This window comes from Metopolophium dirhodum, chromosome 8 (genome assembly GCF_019925205.1).
Source record: "Metopolophium dirhodum isolate CAU chromosome 8, ASM1992520v1, whole genome shotgun sequence".
NCBI classification, from domain to species: Eukaryota; Metazoa; Arthropoda; class Insecta; order Hemiptera; family Aphididae; genus Metopolophium; species Metopolophium dirhodum.
Window position 1 is genome coordinate 21,434,454 of NC_083567.1, and position 22,889 is coordinate 21,457,342.

At 32.8% G+C, this 22,889-nt stretch overlaps 2 protein-coding genes across 2 annotated transcripts in view; both read left to right on the forward strand.

Moving 5' to 3' along the window:
* The window catches only part of LOC132951463 (guanylate cyclase soluble subunit beta-1), a 38,744-nt gene extending 36,455 nt beyond the window's left edge, over positions 1-2,289 (forward strand). The window contains exon 14 of the mRNA XM_061023287.1: positions 1,273-2,289. Within this exon, the coding sequence (XP_060879270.1) occupies positions 1,273-1,423 (151 nt within the window). The 3' untranslated portion in view covers positions 1,424-2,289. The remainder of the gene's footprint in view (positions 1-1,272) is intronic.
* Positions 2,212-22,889, forward strand: part of LOC132951464 (glutaredoxin domain-containing cysteine-rich protein CG12206-like) — a 36,930-nt gene continuing 16,252 nt past the window's right edge. The window contains exons 1-2 of the mRNA XM_061023288.1: positions 2,212-2,345; positions 12,147-13,156. Of these exons, the coding sequence (XP_060879271.1) occupies positions 12,161-13,156 (996 nt within the window). The 5' untranslated portion in view covers positions 2,212-2,345; positions 12,147-12,160. The remainder of the gene's footprint in view (positions 2,346-12,146; positions 13,157-22,889) is intronic.

Here is a 22,889-nt window from a genome sequence, read left to right on the forward strand (position 1 = left end):
TGCCCACCTATAAACCCATTATGATTAAAAATACATAAATTACTTTCTGAACGCCATCGTTATTATTATATAGGTATGCCTACCAGTTGTATAATAATTTCATATTTTGAAGAAAAAAAATACCCACCCAGTGAAATTGTTATAAAGTTTGAAGATTGTTGTGTTGTTAAATGTATGCCTATACTTTTGTCTATACAAGAAATTAATCATTGAACCATATTTTAATCGAACCAGTTTCTAAAATGAAATATCTACATAGGTAGAAAAATGAGTACTAGGTAATATAAGTAATAAACTATAATAACTAAATTACCCATATATTGCTGTATAGTATACATTGGCCGGCATCATCGTCCAGTTAAACTGCGTTTTTCTCGGCATTATAATACGTCTTGGCGAACATAAAAATTGAGTATTTCTTTTCATAATTGTTTATGACTTTAGCGTAGGTAATTAAAGTGCGTCGGTCCACAGATTAAATTGGTTTTGTTATTTCGAAGTTGAAAAATCGAAGAGAAAGCTTTGAACGGAAATACTTAAATCTCTCGTGACTCACGGATGACAACAGTGAAGACTTTGAGTGCATATTATTATATGAATGAAAGATAAAAATAATAAGCAGGAAAAAATAATAAAGGTAGTTTCACTGTAATATTATTATTTCGCTTATTTCCATATATGCCTCGAGCTATTGTTTTGTTTTCGTATCAACCGACACTATGCAACGATATTATAGGTATATACGACGATAATCAATTTTTCGGCTTCGTTAAGCTATATAAGCGTTAAATAAAGCGATAAACAATACGAAAATTCGTATACTATACAGGTAAACTTTTACCTTATTCAGACCGTTGGTTTTTAGAAAATTCTTTATTTATATAAAATAAATAAAGAATAGAGTACCGGCTGGTATAGGTATAGGTCGATGTGATCGATGTATGAACAGTTGCGGCGCGATCAATACAAGACGTGCACGAAACGTGTCCAGCGTGGTGGTAAGTTCGAGTAACAAAAAGGACGTCGTCTCATGACAATAGTTTTTTTTTGTTCCATTTTAAAAATGAATAAAAAAAAAACAAACAAACAAAAACTCGTAATTTTCTTCGGGGTAAAAACTTTTGAAAAACTCAGATAATAAACAATGATAACGATGTGCCTAGTGTGTACCTTCTATGTAGTATTATATAGGTACATACATCCAATTAACGTAAAGATCTAAACTCGTATATGTTGTATAATAATTATTATTGTGCCTTTTGTTTCCTGCAGTGTCCTGAATCAGAGCAACAACTGGGACCCGCAGTTCGAGTTCACATACAGGGGCCTGGTGCCGATGAAAGGAAAACCGGAACCAATGAAAGTTTGGATTTTGACCAGGAAACGTGCAGACGACGAAAACACCGAAGCGTTGCAACAATAATAATTAATAATAATAATAATAATAATAATATAAGAATAATTATAGTTCAATTTTCTTCTTCGAATTTCCCTATACGGTTTGTCTGTCGTAGTTTAAAATATTGCAGATGTATGTCATCGAAAGCAAACAACATATAAAAATAGAATATTATATAATTATAAAAGTACCACATAAACTATAGCGTTTGTCATTATTATTTTTTTTTTTTTCCACTTCGGAAAAATCGATCGTCCTTCGTGTTTCTCTCGGCTTTTGGTTTCGGTATTTTGGCGCCGGAATGTCAGAGATCCCATAATAGTATAACGCCGGCCGACTTGTCCTTAACAATTACGTGTTATTATTATCATCATCATCATCATCATCATCAAACACGAATACCGAACGGGTGGGCACAATATAATAATAATAATAATAATAATATGATAAGACGTATTATTATAAGTGATTCTATCGTTGAAGGACCGCGGCGGCTGCAGCGGCAGTGCGGGAAAAAAAAAAGTAGCCCAAGATACCTGGCTGCCTACCTGTTGTTACTACCTAGGTACCTCACGTTATTCCCGTCTGCCGCGTGTTTCCGCCGGTCTGGTGGGGCGTGTACAAACTGGTTTGCGCGATCTCGTCCATCCACGTCGGACTGGTTAGTGGTTACCGTCCTGTACCGACAGTCTTGTTCTTGGAAGATCGCGTCGCGCGCGTCCACTCGTCTAGATATTTGGTAACTCCGTTTCGTGGTTGTTTCGTCGGCAAACGGTTTTTCGATTTTGATTTCGCAGGCATAAGCGTTTGTTTTTTGTTTGTGGCCGTTATTTTTTATTATTTTTTTTTCGTCCGATACCCACGCAAATCTCTTCACACACCTGTTTCAATATCATCAAACACACGTCTATTGGATATCTGCAGACTTCGGCAAAAATAAAAAAAGGTAAATGGTGTATTTTTTTCCCTTTCAAAACGTTAACAACAAACAGTTGTAGTTGTCGGGCACAACAAGCAGGCAAGGCAAATAACCGCGGTGTGTGCTGTGATAAGTTTTGTCTTGATTTCTTTCCTTTGAAAATTCTCCCGTTAGATTTTCTCGAAGAAAAAAAAACGTCTGCAACAACAATAACAATGAAGACAACGATACAATATACAACCCCCGGCATTGTGTACGAGGTTCGTCCCCTTTCATCCCTTTTGAAGTCCGTAATTAATGTTTCTCCGTAATTATACGTCATTCAACAACCCCGTCGCGTACACAAACTCTTCGGATTGCGGACACCCTCGTCTTAGCTGATGTCTGTTGCCTACCTGTGAGGTAGTTTGTATTTTCCGAAGAGGGTAAAAAATGGAATCCAAACTAGCTGTCAAACAATTTTGTTGTTTACATAGATTCATAAATATTATTGACGGGTGGTTATAACTTACGAGAAATATACGACGGCCAACAATTAACATATTATATAAGAGGTACTATAATATTATGGTTTTCAAATCTGAAAAATAATCTCCTACTAGTAGGTATAATATAAGGTTAGTGACGAATATTTTGATTCCTCATGACGTTATTATAATAATATTAAATGTACGTATACACGCAGAGTTCTCGAAATATGTGGTCTTAAATAACGTTAACGTAATAATATATATTATATAGTTATACAAACTGCAGTGGTAGAGGCATATGATACGTATCCGAGAGAACGTGTGTAACCAGCTCAGGTATAATATAATAATTATAGTTGGAATCGGATTATATGTTGTTGGCGCGTTAGCACGCGATGGGAACTAACGGTGAACGGGTAGGAATCGTCCAGAATAAAAAAAAAAACAATTTTTAAAAACACGCCTCAGGACATTCGGGTTGATTTTGTAGACGCACGTATAGGTAGATATACTGTATGTATTGAAACAATATCCACCGAGAATAATATTATGATATATACAACATATATATCATATATATATATTATATAGGTATATAGGTATGCATGTATGGTAGAATACGATACGACTTACGAAAGAAATCGAATTCGTTTTCGAATTGGCCTCATATTATAGGTTTGATATGTATTTCGAGAGATTCGTGTTGTGACATAGGAAAACGTAATAATAATAGTAATGATATTATTATAACGCGGTAACAATGGCATTTTCGTTCTCACGAGCGCTGTAATAATATGATTTTGCTCGGACTATGGTATATAGGTAGATAGATCTATCTGTATTATAGATTACCTGGTAAAATATCGAAACGAACGCCCTCGCCTATTTGTCAGCTACCTACCGCCAACATTGCCAAAAGTTGTATATAAACAAGCGCACTTGAGCGATATAATAATATGATAATTATTGCGCCGCGGTCGATGCTGTGCTGCATCAATCCCACTTTAATATTTTTCTCGTCGTTATCATATTATTTTTCATATTTGTTTTATAATATCGTTTTCATTAATAATGATAAAACAGTGTCACAGACGCGTTTTTAGAACGCGCACGGCTCGGTGTGTCACACCACTCTGCAAACTACCGTACCATTTCGAAATATAATCGCCAGTTGCAGCCGATGATAGCAATATGCGTGTATCATGCGGATCCATGATTCGTGAATAATAATGATAATAATAATAGCTAGTAATGCTGATAGTAATAATAATAATAATAATAGTAGTAATGGTGTGGCAAATTCAATTTTTTTTATTCTGCTGCACATTTTTTATCCATATATACCATAATACACAATGGCCACCAGTATTTACACGCTCCAATAAGTTGTCCACGTTTATCGTGTACAGACATACTATTATATAGGCACCTATCTGCCGATTCTGAACCCCGCGCCGGATCAAAATATTATGTGCAATGCGAAATAAATATGACTTTTACCTATCAAACCAAACACTGCACACGACACACACACGTCCTGCACAGTCATGAAATAATTATCCGTCGTCGGGTGCCACATATTACGGTCCATACTCACCATAATATTATACACGCGTGAGACTGTATGGTAAAACGTACAAAATCCTTTCCAAAATGACTCGTTCGAATATCGTTTTCCAGTCATAGACACGACACAGCTGTCGATCGAGCAATTTTAAATAACACAAATTCGTATTACGTCAAAATTACTACTTTTCCTTTTCGACTGTTTTCCGTGCGCGCAGCTCATTACCAATCACTAATAATTACACCGCCACACTGTATAATAAATAATAATATGTTAGCCTATTTTGCACTATATTCTCTGCGGTGCAAAACTTCAATTTACTTCCACATACGTGTTGTCTATAATATATTATATTTATTCATCTTCTCGTCATTATTTGACTTTGGCGTAAATAAATCAAACCTATATAGGTACTATGGGTAATATTATGACCGTGGCCATAATATTGTTACTATAACTTTTATTTGAATTTTATCATTACCTCTAGGTTATAACTCCAAGTTAAGAATTTTTAATCACATAAATTATTCAATAAAATACGTAGGTATAACATGAAACAAAGAACATATATATACCTGATCAATTTAAAATTTGAATATATTTTAAAAACGATTATAAAGAAACGGAGGATTTCTTCTTCAAAAGAAAGCATATTTAGTATGCTAATACATCAACGTGCGCCTATAGCTAAATATAAAAAAAAAATTATATTATGATACTGAAATTGTTGTATTCGATATCAAACCGTTTGTAATACTTATTATTTAGTTTTGGAATTTCAATAGAATCTCATTGGTATTGGATTAATATTTTTTGTTTCATATGATAAATCATAATTTGCAACCACGCATGAATAATAATAAATGTACGAGTATAATTAATATAAAATTCCACTTTATAATATAACATTATAGTTATCCATATTTCTTTATTTCGATTTCTTAGTTAAACATAATATTGTATAGTCATAATATTATAAAATAGTAATAATCAATATTCATCGTAATTCTTTTTTACGTGAATTCCTGCTAAACAGCTTGACCGATTTTGATGAAATTTTTTGTGTGTTTGGGTTGGTCTCTGGATGGTTCCCAATTGGACCAGGTAGTAGACAACCAGGAAAAGCGCCAACTCAGGGATTTTGAGATTTACGATAAAAATTAAAACTTTTTTTTGTTTATTTAAACGGTTGCCATTAGTTACATATTATTATCTTAGTATATCACCTACCTTATATTATAACAAAATTAGTAAAAATATGCCATACCTATATGCATATTTTTTCACAGATATAAAAAATAAATCTTTTGCACGAGCGACGTACGGCTAGTATAATAAAATGTATATTTTCGTATTGATATATTTAGGTATTCAGTTTAAATATTATTAAGACTGTTTAAAACAGTAAAAAAAATACGTTTGACGTGATGTCTTACATCCCTTAACTAAACTCGTTCAATGTATATGCTGGTGTTTTTTGCTGTACTATTTACACAATATTTATCTATTGTACGGAACGACATTATATTTAAAAAAATAAAAAAACCTTCGTTTTTAAAGTCGTCAGTATTTTACACTGCATAGGATTCAAACAGTCGCTGTGTATGTGCCATCCGAAAATAACAAACGTTTACGTGTATTTTATTATATTATTATTGTAGTTTAATCTCGACAAGATCTGCCTGGTCATTTGTCCTATCAAACGAACATCAATCATCATACATCACAGTGTGGAGGTTGGACGTCGCTCAGCGTCTGCTCGGGATTGAATGGATGTCAAAAAAGGCAATTCTTTTCGTAGTCAAACATCGCCGGACCAAATCATCGTGTCCCACGGCCAAGACACGCTTTCTAGAGACAATGCCATTTTTACGCATATATTATTATTGTTATTAAACAGCCTTTCGTATTGATAATATTTTTCTCGTCGTTAGCGTATTGAATACTGCTCTCTTGCGGCCACCGGTGCGTGGACAACATAACTGACCGAAATCGTAATAACAATAATAATAATAATAATAATATTATATTTAATATAATAATATAATATGACGTCCGATTAGAATTCGCCATGTTTTGTTTCTCGATTTTCTCTGACCGATCGCGAACGACCGACGACGCTCCACCGCACCGTCTCGCCGCCGATCTATTCTTCTCCACACACCAGACACACACCAGACACACGCGTATGGTCCGCCGAACAATGAAGAAAACCCATTGTTCTACGGCACTACGAACAAGTCATGGTTCGCACAGATATTATTATTATTTTAAAAAATTGATTCGTTTGTTTTTTTTTTCGTAGTTTCTAGTCTGAAGGATAAATTTACTCGATTAAGTAACATTTTTAGTCTCCAGAACCCTGACTTCCATAACCGATTGTACCTACATTTCTGTACGACCACTGAACCGAATATTTTATTAAAAATATTTTACGCTTATGTGATTATACACGATCACTTTATTATTTTAACGTTTATATGACAATAACATGAGTATAATTTTAAAATAAATTCAAGGATCGAAAATCTGTGCAAATTTATACCGGTAAAATATAATAAACTATAATGAAACTCTCAATCAGCATAATGTCATTATTTTCGTAGAAACCTTCTATCTGATAATATCGAATTCGTTTATAAGCCATAGTGATATAAAATTATTTACAGTAGGTGTACGTAAAAAAATTATGATAAAATTAATTTTTTCCCAAAGAATTGTTCTAAGACATAAATAACAATATTAATATAATATTATTATAGACATTTTACATGATATATTCACGATTTCGCCGATAATATACCAAAAATTATGTCAAAAGTCAATCTATACTTTCGTCCAGCGTTTACATATTACAGAAATCCTTGAAAATATTTTTTTTAACATATTTTACGTACGTATGTGGTAGTGTGTCTATATTTATTAGCAGAAAAAAAACATTTTATGCAGGAGGTACTGTTATATAAGACAGAAATACTGAATGATAACCTAGATCCTATCTCGACCATATAGCATATTCCTCTAACTATGTACTAACTATAGCTGATCAATGAAATATTAAACCGGTTTCATTCCATTACTGTTGTAGTAATTGCACATTTCCAGGAATATATATGTATGTATATATATACCTATATATTTTTTATAATATTGTTAAATCAATGACGAAAGATTCAGATAAGTTGTAAAATAATATATTCAACGTCCGTTTAACTGGATATTATATTATTTGTCACACGCTGTTATGCGAATAAAAATCACGAGCGTAATATTATACGGAATTACAGACACTTCAAAATTAATTAAGATTAATAATTGAAATGTAAACGTATGGCCAAGATCGGATAATTCATAATTTTTAAGTCAGATGATTTACCATAGTGGCTAAAGAAAGTAATCATGCACATGCACCTATTTGAAATCCAAGACTTCGTTCCATGTTCAACAGTAAATTACATTCAAAATATAATATAATTTTTTTATTACGTGTAAAACAGTGACCGGTGTAATGAAGTCGTTGACATAAATTATGTTTTTATTTCTAGGAAGTGTCTTCTAAATTAACGTCATAAATGATGAGTTTTTTTTAATATTAGGTACTATAATCTGTAATTTGTTAACATGCCCTGCAAGTTGATTTCGTAAATAATTTTATAAATATATTTCTTATAATATTATGGTCGATTAATGCAAAAATAATAAAAATTGTGTCGCTTTTAAATCTACCTATATTATGTTGAAAGTAGTTTTGTATGTGTAGTAGCGCTAATAATATTATAATATGTATTTACAGATAATTTATTATATAGTTGCATATTTTCCATCTTATAATTTTTAAGTAACAAAAATGGAATATATAATAAATAAACAATATTGTATTTTAGTAAATCAATCGCAGTTTGATCGGTTTTGTTGTGTGAACGAAATGTATTAAATAATATTGTCTAGATACTCCTAAGAAATTTTGTAGATATCGCGAGTTATAAAATATTATCAATGGGTAATTTGTACTTCGTGGTTATATTTTCACTTTACTAATGAGCGACTTCCAATTATAACATGTTTATTTATTAGTAATAATATTATATACGTATAATACAAATATAACCAATAGAAAAGTCATTAATAGACCAAATTTAAAAAAATCAATTTCCTTAATTAAACGTCATTTAAAAACGTTATCTTGAAATCACCCGGTTGAAGAAGAGAAAAGAGCGAGAGATAAATAATTATAATATTATCAAGTATAAATCTTGATTGACATGAAATTCCATGAATATATTATATAAATACAAAAAAATGACATCTACCTAGGTATTTTTATCGTAGGTATTAACGTGATAAAGTCTAAAACACATTAATTAAATTCAACGATGATCTAAAAATTAATAATACACCATAATATATAAGACTACCTCAGTCAGGATTATGGTTTATTTTCTAATTACATAAAAAAAATTAGTATGTGAACATAACTTATTGAAACCATCAACGCACGAGTGCAGAATGGCTTGTGTATGTTTTTTTCAACATATTATGATTATGATAATATATTACATCATGATTACAGGTACTCATTCGGTCGACCCAAGTGTAGTAGATAATAATAATATTATTGAGAGCCGATGTTCTTTTTATATGAATTATCCTGTTAACGAATTGTTCTATTTTCGTTCGGACTTAATTATTTTTCAATAAAATGTTGTTACTTAGTGATTTTTTTTTCATCGTGTTTTTATTATTGGCAACGACTAAAGAGTGTTAAAAATAATAAGTTACCATACTAACAATTCTTGATACATAATAATTTTATAAGCGAATGTAAATTTTAACATGCAACATGATATATAAGAGGTTTTAATTTCCGTAATAATTATAATAATTTAATTAATTAGGTTTATATTTTGTTATATATAGATTGTATCGCGTGTGTGTGTTATGATAAAAATAAATAAGAATTACATATTATATTATTTTATAGTAGCTAATAACTATAATTTACAAAACAAAAACTATAATTTCCTTTATTGCTTTGCTTTAAACACACACTTATAACCTATAACTTATGGAGTTCAAAATTCATAAAATTCCATTTACACAACATAATGTATTGATGTTATAAATATCCAAGAGCACGCCCAAACAGTAAAAAAAATATGACCTTATACCGACTTATTAATAATTGTAAAGAATTTGTATTATATAACAACTACTAGGGTTTTAGTTTTACATTAAATAAATCGATTTTAATGAGAATGTCATATAAATATTTGATAACCTTACTGTTCTTTTTTTATTAAATTAGATACCCTGCTGTTATATTTATCTACTAAGAATATGTTTTATTAACTTTTTGGTTATTTAAAATAACTGATTTTGAATAATATGATATCTGATAAAAAAACAATAAATTTACTAAGGATTGAAAAATCATTTTTTATTTTAAATTTTTATTCTATAACACAAGTATAAATACGCTACTCATAAAACATGCAAGCCTAATTTAAAAAAAAAAAAAATAGTACACTATTCTAATTAATTAGCGTACCTACTTAGATTTATAGTTTGGGAAAATGTTTCGTTTTAATTTTACAATAATGTGTATTTTTCGTGTTACAATTAATAGGGCCAACATAATTTAGGTCCTTGGTACTTCGAAGGTAAAAATAATATTAGGATAAATGGTTTAATAGGTACCTACGTTATTTTATTGAATAATATTACGCTATTACAGTATAAGCTATAATTACCTATTTCAAATCCACTCGCATCATATCATTTTTAACCAATATCTTTAATATGTATGTCAGTATTTTAATTTTTTTCATCTGTACCACTTTTTAATTTTTAAAGAATAATTACTTATTTTAGATCTTTATTTTGTATAATAAAACTATAAATCTATGCATTGATTCTATATGTATTGATTATGTATCGTTTTATCTGTTGGTCTCAATAGACAGACTCGGTGCACTATATTCTGTCAACATATACGTAGGTAGGTACCTGGTACTTGGTACATTCATAATATTACAATATGTTTGTGTTATACATTTTTTTTCACCGGAATAAAACTATCATATTTAAACGTATCCTGTTTCAATATAGGTTGATATAGATTTTGTAGTTCTCCGTACACATTATGCATTTTTTTTTAATCGTTTTCAACGCGTGTACTATTATATTATATATTATTGTATTTTTTTTTTTCATTGAACTTTAAGCTCGGCAATATACCTATCCTATCACATGAAATATGCGTATTTCTCCGAATTTTTGGTTGAGGTCGTTTCTAATACATAGGTACGTTGTTTACCAAAAAATATGATAAAAATCTGTCATCATGCATTTTTGTATATGCATAAATTGTGACTTTCCCAAACGGTGAGCCAGAACTGCCAAACGTTTAAGTAGCGCACACCACCGTAATTCAATTGCAAGAGGGAAAAACGAAAGAATAATAAACCACTAACGATTTCGAGGAAAACTGTAACAATATAGCCTTAGTGGTGGTGGCGTTTAGGAAAATAATATGTTTATGAAGACGCTCATGCATTAATAATTGTTGTCTTCGTCTTACACGCGTACGGCATTTAGAAGATGTTCGTTCCCTAGCTTCAATTGTGTGCTTTTAGTAGTTTTAATATTATAGGGAATCGACCAACTATCCTACTTTTGGCCATGAAAATTATTATCAGTTGTAAGCGTCGGCAATTTTTTAGACATTTTAAGTTCCAAGACAGATACGGACATACGGGTATGTGATGAACTATCACAAATTGAAAACGCTCATATTTCGCTTGACAACAAAAATATCGAATAAAAGACGACGCTTGAACACGGATAATGTGCTTACTTAAAAAAAAGTCTGACAATAGTTCAATTCACTCTAATATCAAAAATAACATCACACTATTAAAACTATATAGTGAACGAAAATTTGGCATGCCGTATACGTTTGTAAGACGGAGACAACAAACGCGCGCGGGTGGTGTAGCCACAGAAAATAAATATATACGCGAGTGTAGTAGCGCCCTAGCTCTTAAGTGAAATAATATTATCATGTTTAAGTCGTCGTCATAATATTACAGTGGACACATACATGAATAATATTGCAGTCGTTTAATATGAGAGTTCACCGAATGGCGTTAAGAAGACGCGGCCACCGCGTCGTAACGATATGTTTTTCATTATAAATAAACGAGCATTTTGTCTTTTGCGCCCGTGAACCGACCGAATCGCAAATATATACCGTTAAGACCTAAACGACCGTTATGACTTATTCATCACTCGTATTATTATAAGTACTTATACTTTATTCTTTGTAAAAACAGAAGAGGCGAGGGCCTTATAGTCGCTCCGGCCGCAGTCTTGTAATAATTTACGTCTTACAACGTTCAACATATTATTACTATCATCGCTGCAGAATAAAAATATAATGATATTATTCTGTGATATTACAATAGGTACCTACAAATTATATTTTACAGTTTTGTTACTTTTCAACACGTCCGTTGATAATTTTCAATATTCAAAATATGCGTTTTTCGATCACACAATATTAGTCCTGCAGCAGGTGACATGAGTATATTATATTATTATAATAATAGAATAACGTGCAGGAATTGCTATATTGATATAATATTGCGCATTCTAGTTGGACTCGTCTTTGTTTTTAAACACCGTTATACCTTCTACCGCACTGATACCGCGAACGTTATACCTACGTCTGTTATATTATATTGTAATATTATTAAGCTTACCATAATGACGGGATTTTGCGTGTTTCAGGTTTCGCGGGAGCTATGTTGGAAACCGTAGCAGAGAAGAAAATCCCGCCGCCGCTGCCACCCAAGACCCGCCGCGGCTGTCTGAAAAACGGCGGCGTCGAAGGCAACTGTGGCGGCGGCGCGACCATTCTGCAGTCCAACGGTCACGTGGTGAAAATCCGAATAGATCCGATGATGGTCGACGGAGGCGGCGGTGGTGGTGGCGGCGGGGCCGGTGACCGCGCCGAACGGGACGACGGGCCGCGCCGTGAGCACGCGGTGGGCCGCCGGTCCAGTACGGTCAAGATAAACATCACTTGCGTGGACCCGTTCATGTTCCGTCGGCACTACACCGACGTGGACGATGACGACGACGAGGACGACGAGGACAGGCGCTCGTCGTCGGGACACCGGTCGCCGCTGGACAGCGGCACGGGCAGCGACCTGGACACGGGTAGCCGCCGGGACGAGAGCGACGACGGGACGTGCAGTTGCGATTCGCTGACTAGCAGCACGGCGGATCCCGAGACGGCTGTGATGGCCGTCGATCTGGCGCCGGGACGGGCGGTCGTGGCCGCCGACGCCGATGCCGTCGAGCCGGTCACGTCCGATCCGGTGGCCGTCGAACCGCTGGCGCCGGCGCTGCAGGCCTGTACGGCGGCCGGGGTCGTGGCCATGGCCACTGTCGCGACGGTCGTCGAAGAGCTGCCGAAACGTTCGACGCCGCAGGCTGTGCACGTCCAACAGCGGTGCTACAACGACACGTCCGTGGCCGCGGTGGTCGCAACCGACCGCGTCATTGACATGGACAACACGGACCAGTATTACAGCTTTCACATGAACGAGAACGTGTTCGACGAAGTGGACGCAGCAGCTGTGGCCGCCGCCGCCTCGCCGTCGGACGACACGTTCGCGGGGTGCAAGACGGTGGCCACCTCGGACACGATACGCAGCGCCAAGGGTACCATCAGGGGCGTCAAGAACCGCGTCAGGGCCGGAATAGCGACGTTCTTGCAGCCCAAGACCAACAAGGTGAGTTTAGCCGTCTCGGATAATCATATTATTGTGTATTGACAGACTCTCGTATAATGTTTCACTGACGGATAGTGATTTAAGGGGACAGTGGAGCAAAGTCAAATCAAAATGTTGAAAACTTAATATATATGCGTATATTATTGTTTATGGCGAGGAGGAGAGGGTTTGTCAAGGTTTAAATATAATAATCATGGAAAATCTAAGCCTCCCAAATATCTATTATATATATATATTTAAATCTACCCAATATGTTAATTATTATGGTGTCACCAAATAATATGATTTATTGATTTCCTTAGAGCACCCCAATGGTTAAGATCACGGTGATGGACAATGGTGTCTATCACTTTTTTGCTGGGTTGACAGACGCACACCCACCTCCCCCCCCCCCACCATTATCCACCCAATTATTATTAACTTAAGCGTAATAAGACTTCAGATAGCACTTTACACGTATATTTAAAAAAAATTTTAAAACATTATTATAGACGTATCTACTTAATAAAATATATTAAATTTGAATCCGTTTCGTTTTTATCGAGAGATTCGACAAATGTCTTATTATATTATTGTTTAAAAAAGCGCAGAACAAAACCATGTTTTCAAACATAGCTAGAAATATTGAGGGTGAATAAATACACAAGGCTCGAACGTGACGGACAATTTCTTACATTCCGTTATTACATTATCATGTCATGAAGTACCTATATAAAATTGCAATTTATATTTATATATACTTGTGAGCCAAAGCAATTATTAAATTACCTAGTTAAATATTTTTTAAACAGTTCAAAACTATAAACTCTCACATTATCACGAGTTTCTCTCAATAAACAGGACTGTTTTTATTTTATGTTGTTGTCAAATTGAAAACCCACTTCTGATGAAATCGGCAGCAATGATTAATACTAAAAATAAATATATCATTAGTATGAGACAACTGACGATTTCGTTACATAGACACACCTGACCATAATAATTTGTCCACCAAAACAATGACCTAGATATATTATAGTGCCTATATTTAATACATACCTATATTATATTATACTGCGGCAGTACACGACAACATGCGAATAATGTGCCTTTTCATAAAAATAAAAACAGCACATCATCAGATAATATATTATTGTGTACCTGCGACACTGCACATGACATAACGCCGTCTGGTCTGTGCTCATTCGGTAGAAATCGATAAATAATATTATTAAATACCTGTGTGAGAATGTGACACCGGGATTTCGTTGCATCTGCAGCCGCCGGTGGAGTTGCAAAACCCTATCGTCGTGGAATAGTTTTGGAACATTTTCGTTCTGTTGCGTCATAACGATGAAGAACGCGTACGATAGGAGATAAGCAGTTTTACGACACTCAATAATAATAATAATATAATATATGCATGTCGAACCACCCGACATTCGTTCGTTCGTACAAATTTAATGACAGCTGTATTACACTGGCAGAGAAAAAAAACCAATTCCATTAGGTATAGGTTTTTACAAGATCGAGTTTACTATAGAAATGGTCAAAAAATATTTTAAATTTCACACTGTCACCTGTCGGGATGAATATTATAACGCAGGTAGGTGTAGGTATATAATATAACCTAATGTTAAAACATAATATATCATCTGCAATAGTAGGGAACATATAATTGTATATGATTAATGAGCAATATATTGCAGACATGCAGTAATCTTACCTACAAGCCGGTCGACTTTTTTTCGAAACGTTATTACATAAAAATATAACATTATACAGTACTTGTGATATACATAATGTGCATATATTTTAATGTACCTATATATGTAATAGGTATTGTATATTATATACATAATAATTATATGCGCGTGCCTGTGAAACGCTAAATTATGTATAAATAAAATATCAATTATTTTGATGAAAAACAACGCAGTGATATGAGTTCAGTTATACTAGACACGTCATAAAAAAAAAGAATTACACGAATTCATATAATAAAGTATTATAATGACTCGTCGGATCTAGTTCTGCAAATAAAATATATATTTTTATGTTGAACAAAATGTCAGGTTATGACGATAGTAGGTACTTTTTATAATATTCATATATAAATATGACTTAAACGGAAAAATAAAAAACATGCTATAAAATAATAATCGATTTTTTAATGATTTTTTTATTATTGATCTTTTAATTAAAAAAAATCATTGTGGGCATAACTTGCGGTATCGTACACAAATTATTGTTTTCAATTCACTGCACACGTACTCCGAATCCATCAGATTCATAATATTTTAGCATAATATAGGTAGGTATGTATATTGTATAAGCCGTGAGGAGATTATAATCGCTTATTATGATTTATAATATTTACATAATTTTATACTTATACAATATGATTATTTTAAATGTAATACTAATTTTCACGAAAAGAATTGTATCGTATTTTTTTTTTAAACATAATTGAAGTCTTTACAAAACGAAGTTTGATAGAAAACAATTTTCTTTTTATTGTTATAGCTTATAAGTTTTTACTTTTTTGTTGACAGCATACATTTTTAATTCCATACATTAAACCAGAATATGATTATGAGAAATCCAATGATTAAAAATGTAATTTTGAACGACTAGTTAATTTAATTACAAGTAATTGAAGATTTGAATAACGGAGTAGTAGACCAACATTTTGTGGAGTACCCTTGGCTAGGTACTCTATCAACACTTAAATTACTTAAACATAGTCGACTTATTTTTCAAAAATTTTGTTTTACATTGACGTTGTGCGACTTTATGCTATGTAAAAATATTAACACTTATTGAGAAAATGAGTGTTAACACTATTAACCTTTAACAATCACCTTGTATTGTTATAAGTAATTACTAATTAACTATAGGTACCTACGTGTAATAATATAAAATATTTCCAACATTTTTTACTAATCATTGGCAAACATAATTTCTTATTACAAAAATGTCCTTATAATATCGCTTAAAGTAAACGATAAGGTAATAAAAAATAAATACACGTTTATAACTAAATAGCTTTATGAAAGTATAGGTCAATTTCTCAATTAACACAATGGGCTCATAAATTCCCATTCGACAACGATTTTTAACAATAATAAACGTAGAATATTGCCAATCGTTGTACCAAACACTCTAATTTATTAAAATATGTAATATTATGAGTACCGGGCGTAGTAATTTAAGTTGTATCGTTATACATTTTACTCTTTCGATTTTAGAACAAATAATTTCGTCTAATGTTTTATTTTATTTAAAATAGAAATCAAACACTATTTAAAATTGTTTTATTAATTTAACCGGTACCTATTTAGTTTATTAAATGAAAGAAGTTTTATATACATAATATGTGAGATGTGACATACTGCCTTTCGATTGATCCATAATATTCTCTACAAAATAAATACTTAGAAATTATATGTAGGTATATTATTAAAAAAAATAAATTCATATCCAAAGGGGTGTGACCAATATGTTTACTCTTTATATAGCATGGATTGTACATTTTCTGTTACACCTTTTTTGCCGTAAATTAAATATAGTAATTTCTTTTCAAAACAAGACAAAATACAAATATCTAAATACTTGTACCTACTTATAGGTAGACGTGTAAGCTTTATATGCACGTCCTATTCATTTAGTCTGAACATTTTTCTTTATGTGTTCCGATTAAACAAACAAACCATGTTCTGATGGGTGACATTTATTTTTTTATTATTACTATTATTAATAACGATATTATTTATTAGAGGCCCAATCATTTTTCATTAACAACCCAACCCTGCATGGTCCGATTCATTACCTATTTATTCTTCAAGACCCCGCCCTGTATCAATATAGATATTTTTCAAGACCTTGTGTTTTATAGTCTGCGTATAAACAGCCCGATTTTTTTTTAATATACCTACCATAATTCTAAAAAGCTCGGTCCTGCAGTTTTATTGAAAAAAATTTCAGTCCGACTCGGTCACGTGCAAGTATATCGACGTATAAAATAAGTCCGGTCCGGCCGGGGTTCGCTTGGACTTTAAAGGATCGGGTACTGCGGTTTATTCTTTCAACGTCGGCCACTTCGCCGAAGAATCCTCCGACGTGCGCGAAAACCGCCAGGAAATGATTTCCCTGCAGTGGACGGGACTGCAAAATGGATGTACACCGGTTTTTAACGCAAATATACCAATAGTACGTCATTGTACGATTTGGAAACGAAATAATACTTTAGGTACTAAGTGCTACTAATAGTGTACACCTAAACCGGCTACCCGCGCTATACCCGCCTATGACGTGCTGCAAAGTGAGAGTGAAAAATATAATTTCATGCGTCTCTCGGCAAAGTACTTATCATAAATCATAAAAAAATAAATACAGGCTGTGGTCCAATTGCAACGGTGTCACGGTTCCACAAAACGTTCCGTCAGCGCGTGTGTTCGTATTTTTTATATTTTTTAGTCATTGGATTAGTAGGTAGGTATGTGACACGGTTTCGTCGTGCAGTGTGCTCCGTTTGTTCCGCCTGCTCCAGGACGGCGTGCGTCCTACTACACGATGCGTCTGCGCCTCACGAGAGACATATAATAATAATTAATAATAATAATGACAACAGTAATAACTGCAGTAGGTATAATAATAGTATTATCGTCGCGCTGCATTCACGTCGGGCGTACAATGAAAATACGTGAAAACCAAAAACAGTTTCCGCCGATTATTATATTTATTATGGTTATTGCTATTTTTTTTCCCCCATTTTGATCTTTGATTTTTATTTCGACGTGAACACGCACACGCCCGCACTAATAATACAATACGCGTCTATAATATTACCCATATATATATATGATACAATATTATAGTGTCTACGACCGCATAATATAGCATTTAATTTGTGTGTATGTGCACATATTGTATACATTATACATACAGTATATCATATTATAATATTATGTATTATATTAAATTTATATTATATTATTATACACATATACCTATATAATATATAATATTCAATTTAGAGTGTTGTTTCTATATATAGGTACACGCGCGCGCGTTCTATAGTCGTGTAATCTACTTGGCGCGCCAAACTGAACGCTGCGCACGTCGATCAATCGAAAATATATCGTAACAATATCTCCGACCGTGATAATTCGAGCACTCGAGGGGTTGCATAATGATAAATATAAGCATATATATATATAACGTCGGGTATATAATAATATGTATTATATTGTTATATACAGCTGGGCGGCGTCAACGAAAAACTGTAACAATGGCACACGGAGCAATATATGTCCGAAAGTTTCGCAACCGTTCGCGCTATTTTTTTTTTTTAATATTTTATTCATTTTCGGCGTGTGGAAACCTGCAACCACCCGCCGATGATGGTTGGAAAATCGGAAATCGGAATTAATTTCCACGGTGAAATGTAAAATAACCGTTATGACGTGATATGTGTGCCGTGTGGTGGTGGCCAATCTATAATAATCACTTTTCGAAATCGACACACGTGGTTGGTGTGTATACTGTATTACTGTGTATAGGACATTATAGTATAGATACGTCGTTTTCCGAAAGATGCGGTCAAAAGGTAAAACGGTAAAATTCTATACTGCGGTCGAAGAGATATAAACAGCTAGTCAATAAATGATAACACAAAATTATTACAAACAAATATAAGTACATTATTATATTATTATTATTTCAACTGTACATAGATCGTTACATACCCATACACGCATCTAGTCTCGACAAATAATAATTATACAGAACACAACACGGACGACTAAATTTCTCGTCACTTTTCAGTACAATAAATACGCTCTAATGACAAAAATAATTATTAAGTAAACAAGACACGCGAAAATAATATGGATCTAGTGCACTGTTTAAACGACGGACGTTTGAAAGTTTTCGGTTTCGTCCAGCGTGAAAATAAGAAAATCTCATTTAGTGCCAAGTGCGTCAAAGACGTCTTTATGTTCCAAGTTATCGTTTCAATCTCTCAGATATATACCTATATATACCTACATAAATACATTATCATATATTATTATTCCGCACGTTTACGTTTCCAATCTATATGATTAATATTCTGCGAGCATACAAGTATTTTAATAATTGAACAGCTACTACGCTAACTAAATTTATTATTTTACCGATTACCATATCATATAGTACATCACATGTGGAATGTATAGGTATATAGTGGACTACGAGCATGGGCGTATATCAGTATTGGATTATGACTTTTATAACTAAATTACTGCACCGGGCACCTATATACGCCAAAGTCAAAACATCTCGGAAACATCAAAACACGGTTCAGTTAAAAGTTTAAGTAAAATATTTATGAATTACAAAGTTTTATACTAAGCACTAACCCATTGTATTTATTAGTTCATTTTGAATACAATAGGTATAGTAATAAAATGTAAAAATAAAAATAAAGTTGTGGTGGAACTCGACAGCCTGCATTTAAAATCTTGATGATCAAATATACTACTACCCTTACTTCTGAAACACTTTTCGTCAGCCATACATATATTATAGACCCTTTAAATTTTAATTCATATTAGTTCCAAGTCAACAATCCAGTATAAAGTGTATGTGTAGGTACTATACATAATACAAGTATGTATATGATAAATAATTATTTTATCACGACCAATCAATCCTTGAGTGATTTCACTTACAATATGTACATCTATATATATTTCGATATTTGTACATATAATATCAATGTGTATAACAATATACCGTATTGTGTGTACACATAATAATATTATTATATTGTTATTTATATTATTTTGACAGTGTCATATAGGTATAATAGAATACAATAATACATAAAGGTTCATAATACATGGCAGGTACGTACAACAGTAAGTGATGAAAAAATCAAAAAATCATCGTTTTGGGAACAAAAAACTATATATAATGCGCGTTAGAGTATAACCCAAATACGTCTTAAAGCAATAACGATTACAGACTACATACCGCACCTGCACCTTACGACTTTTTTGCGAAAGTCCATCATAATCATACACTCGTCGAGTGCCGTGGCGATCGTCTCTCGTTCACGTGCAAACAAGCCGCCTTGTCGACTACACAATACCTGTTGTAGGTATACATATACCTATATATAATACGTACACACTTGTCGAAGTCTCGGCGATTATATTTTTTCAATATGCGCGTATTTAATGTACGATAGGTATACATTACCTCTCCTCGTCGTCGATTCGGAACGTGAGAGATTAATATATAAACATTGTCGGTGGTGTTCCCGTCTGTTATTTATATTATATATTATCATATTTGGATATGTATATGACGTGGTATGTGTGCGTGTATTTATAGATAAATTATACATTATGTGTATGAGCTATCAAAACTCTATGGGTAAGCTTTCACTCGTGGGCCGATGACCTGTCGACCCAATATAGCCCAACTATCGAAATGTCCGATTGGGCGTAAATTAATTCGTATCGAAACGTTAATTCGACACGCTAATTATTTTATAATTGGTCGTATGCAAACACGTATAATACATGTAGATACCAGCTGTAAATACAAATTATATGCACAAAAATTCGTATGCCGATTTATAATGAAACTTATAGGTAGATACCCCCTAAATATACATTACATTATTATTATGCACATTGTATGCGATTTTTTTGTTGCAAGAAAATGTTTGTCCACAACAATATTTCTAGTGTAAATTATATGGGTATAATATTATATTTATATGTATATATATATATATTTTTTTTTGAAACTGGAGAAAAAAAATAAACATATTGCCTTGCATAATTTTATTGTAGGCGTGACTCCAGTGTTTTTTCGAAAAATATGTCTATTCATTGTTGCATGATGAATATTATTATTGATTATAATATATTACGTGTGCATAATGATAGACAGAAATTTTCATTAAAAATTTCAATGAAAAACGTACGATTTACCTAGGTACCATGTCATTTGATTCGACCGATTCGATCGCGTCACATTTACCTACAACGACGGTGTAATAATGATATATACCTATCATACAATATTATATTTTGTATAATATGACGTAGGTGCAGGTAGGCATATACAAGAACTATAAGAAGTCTTAAACTGTATTTTGTCGTCGTTTTATTTAAGTTCCGATGACGACGACGTGCTCGACGGTTATCTACATCTACATGCGCTCTGCGTTGACATTAATCGACTCTTAGGTAGGTAGGTTTCCACTATATTATATAGACCATAGTATATCTGACAGTGCGACACACACATAATAATATAACACAATTATAATATTATACTCTAGAGTCGGAAAATTAGCATACGAATTACTCGAACATCGTAATATATGTGCATAACGTTAGCTCATAATATTCGTATCATATAATATGATATGCGTCGTATAGGTAATATCTGTTGCAAGTCGCCTGTGCTGGACGGATATAAAATAGATGAGCGCTGCAGTCGTATTATAGTAGAACTGATTATATTGCAGACCGACCGACACTATTAACTTTCCAATTAGGTTATCTACCTGATTGGACTAATGTATTGGCCGGTATATTATGTATATTCAGAACTTACAATGTTTTGACAAGATGAGAATTTTTTTACGCGCCATTCAGAAGGTAGAGAGGTACAACACGTGTTAGTACGAGTTTATTATATGTAGGAGGTACCTGCTCATTATTCTTAAACATATATATATGCGTATTAAACAGTTGAACTGCAAACCGACATATGCTGATGGGAAGTAAAAATGATTACAACCACGAATAGACTGCAGCCGATCGTATAATATATTATTATAATATTATATAGAGTGAACGAAGCGAGAAAATCGAAAGGAAAAAAAAAATAAAACGTGATCGATTTAGAGCAATATTGAGTATTATAATAACACAATAATACGTGTACGAAATTTTTCTCGTTGCTTTTTTCATTATTTCGTAAAAATATTCAAAAACGTAGGTAGCTTTTTATTCGATTACCTATAAGGCTATAACTCATTCATCTCTCGGTGGATTATGCGTCATATTAAATGCGAGAATATACGGTCTCTAAAGTCCAAACACGATCCAACGTCTATTTACTCAGAAATGTATACACGAGTCTCCGAAAATGAGATTGTCTAAATTATTACGTCAACGTGAACACATTTTTATTTATCGTGTGATTTTATACTATATTAACGTCCAAATATTAATTTACGCATTATTTTCTTCTATCGTTGGAAAAAATAATAATGGTAATGCATATTATTAGGACATCTATCCTGTCCGTTTTATTTTATTTTATAATAATATACCACTATTAAAATATAGACTTATAACAATAATAATAATTGTTAATGAGTTATAAATGACCATATAATTGCATATTGCCAAAATGTGTATTAACCGTTATTGTTGAGTTTATTTTATTTCTATAAATTATTTATTTGGTTCACTTGAAATTTTACCCATTGTTCGATTTTTCACATGATTTTTATGAAAATATTTTTCTAATATAATGTTTATCTTAAAGTGTTCGTCTGAAAATTGTTTTATTCGTCAGTATTATTACAACTCGTTCTGCTATTTAACTTTAAATTAGGCAGTATTTTATAACACCCGGAAACTCCGTAATCTACCTCAACTATAATATGAATCGATAAATAACATATTTTGGCTTAATAGTTAAATTAAAATGTAGGTGTTACAGACAATAATAACGT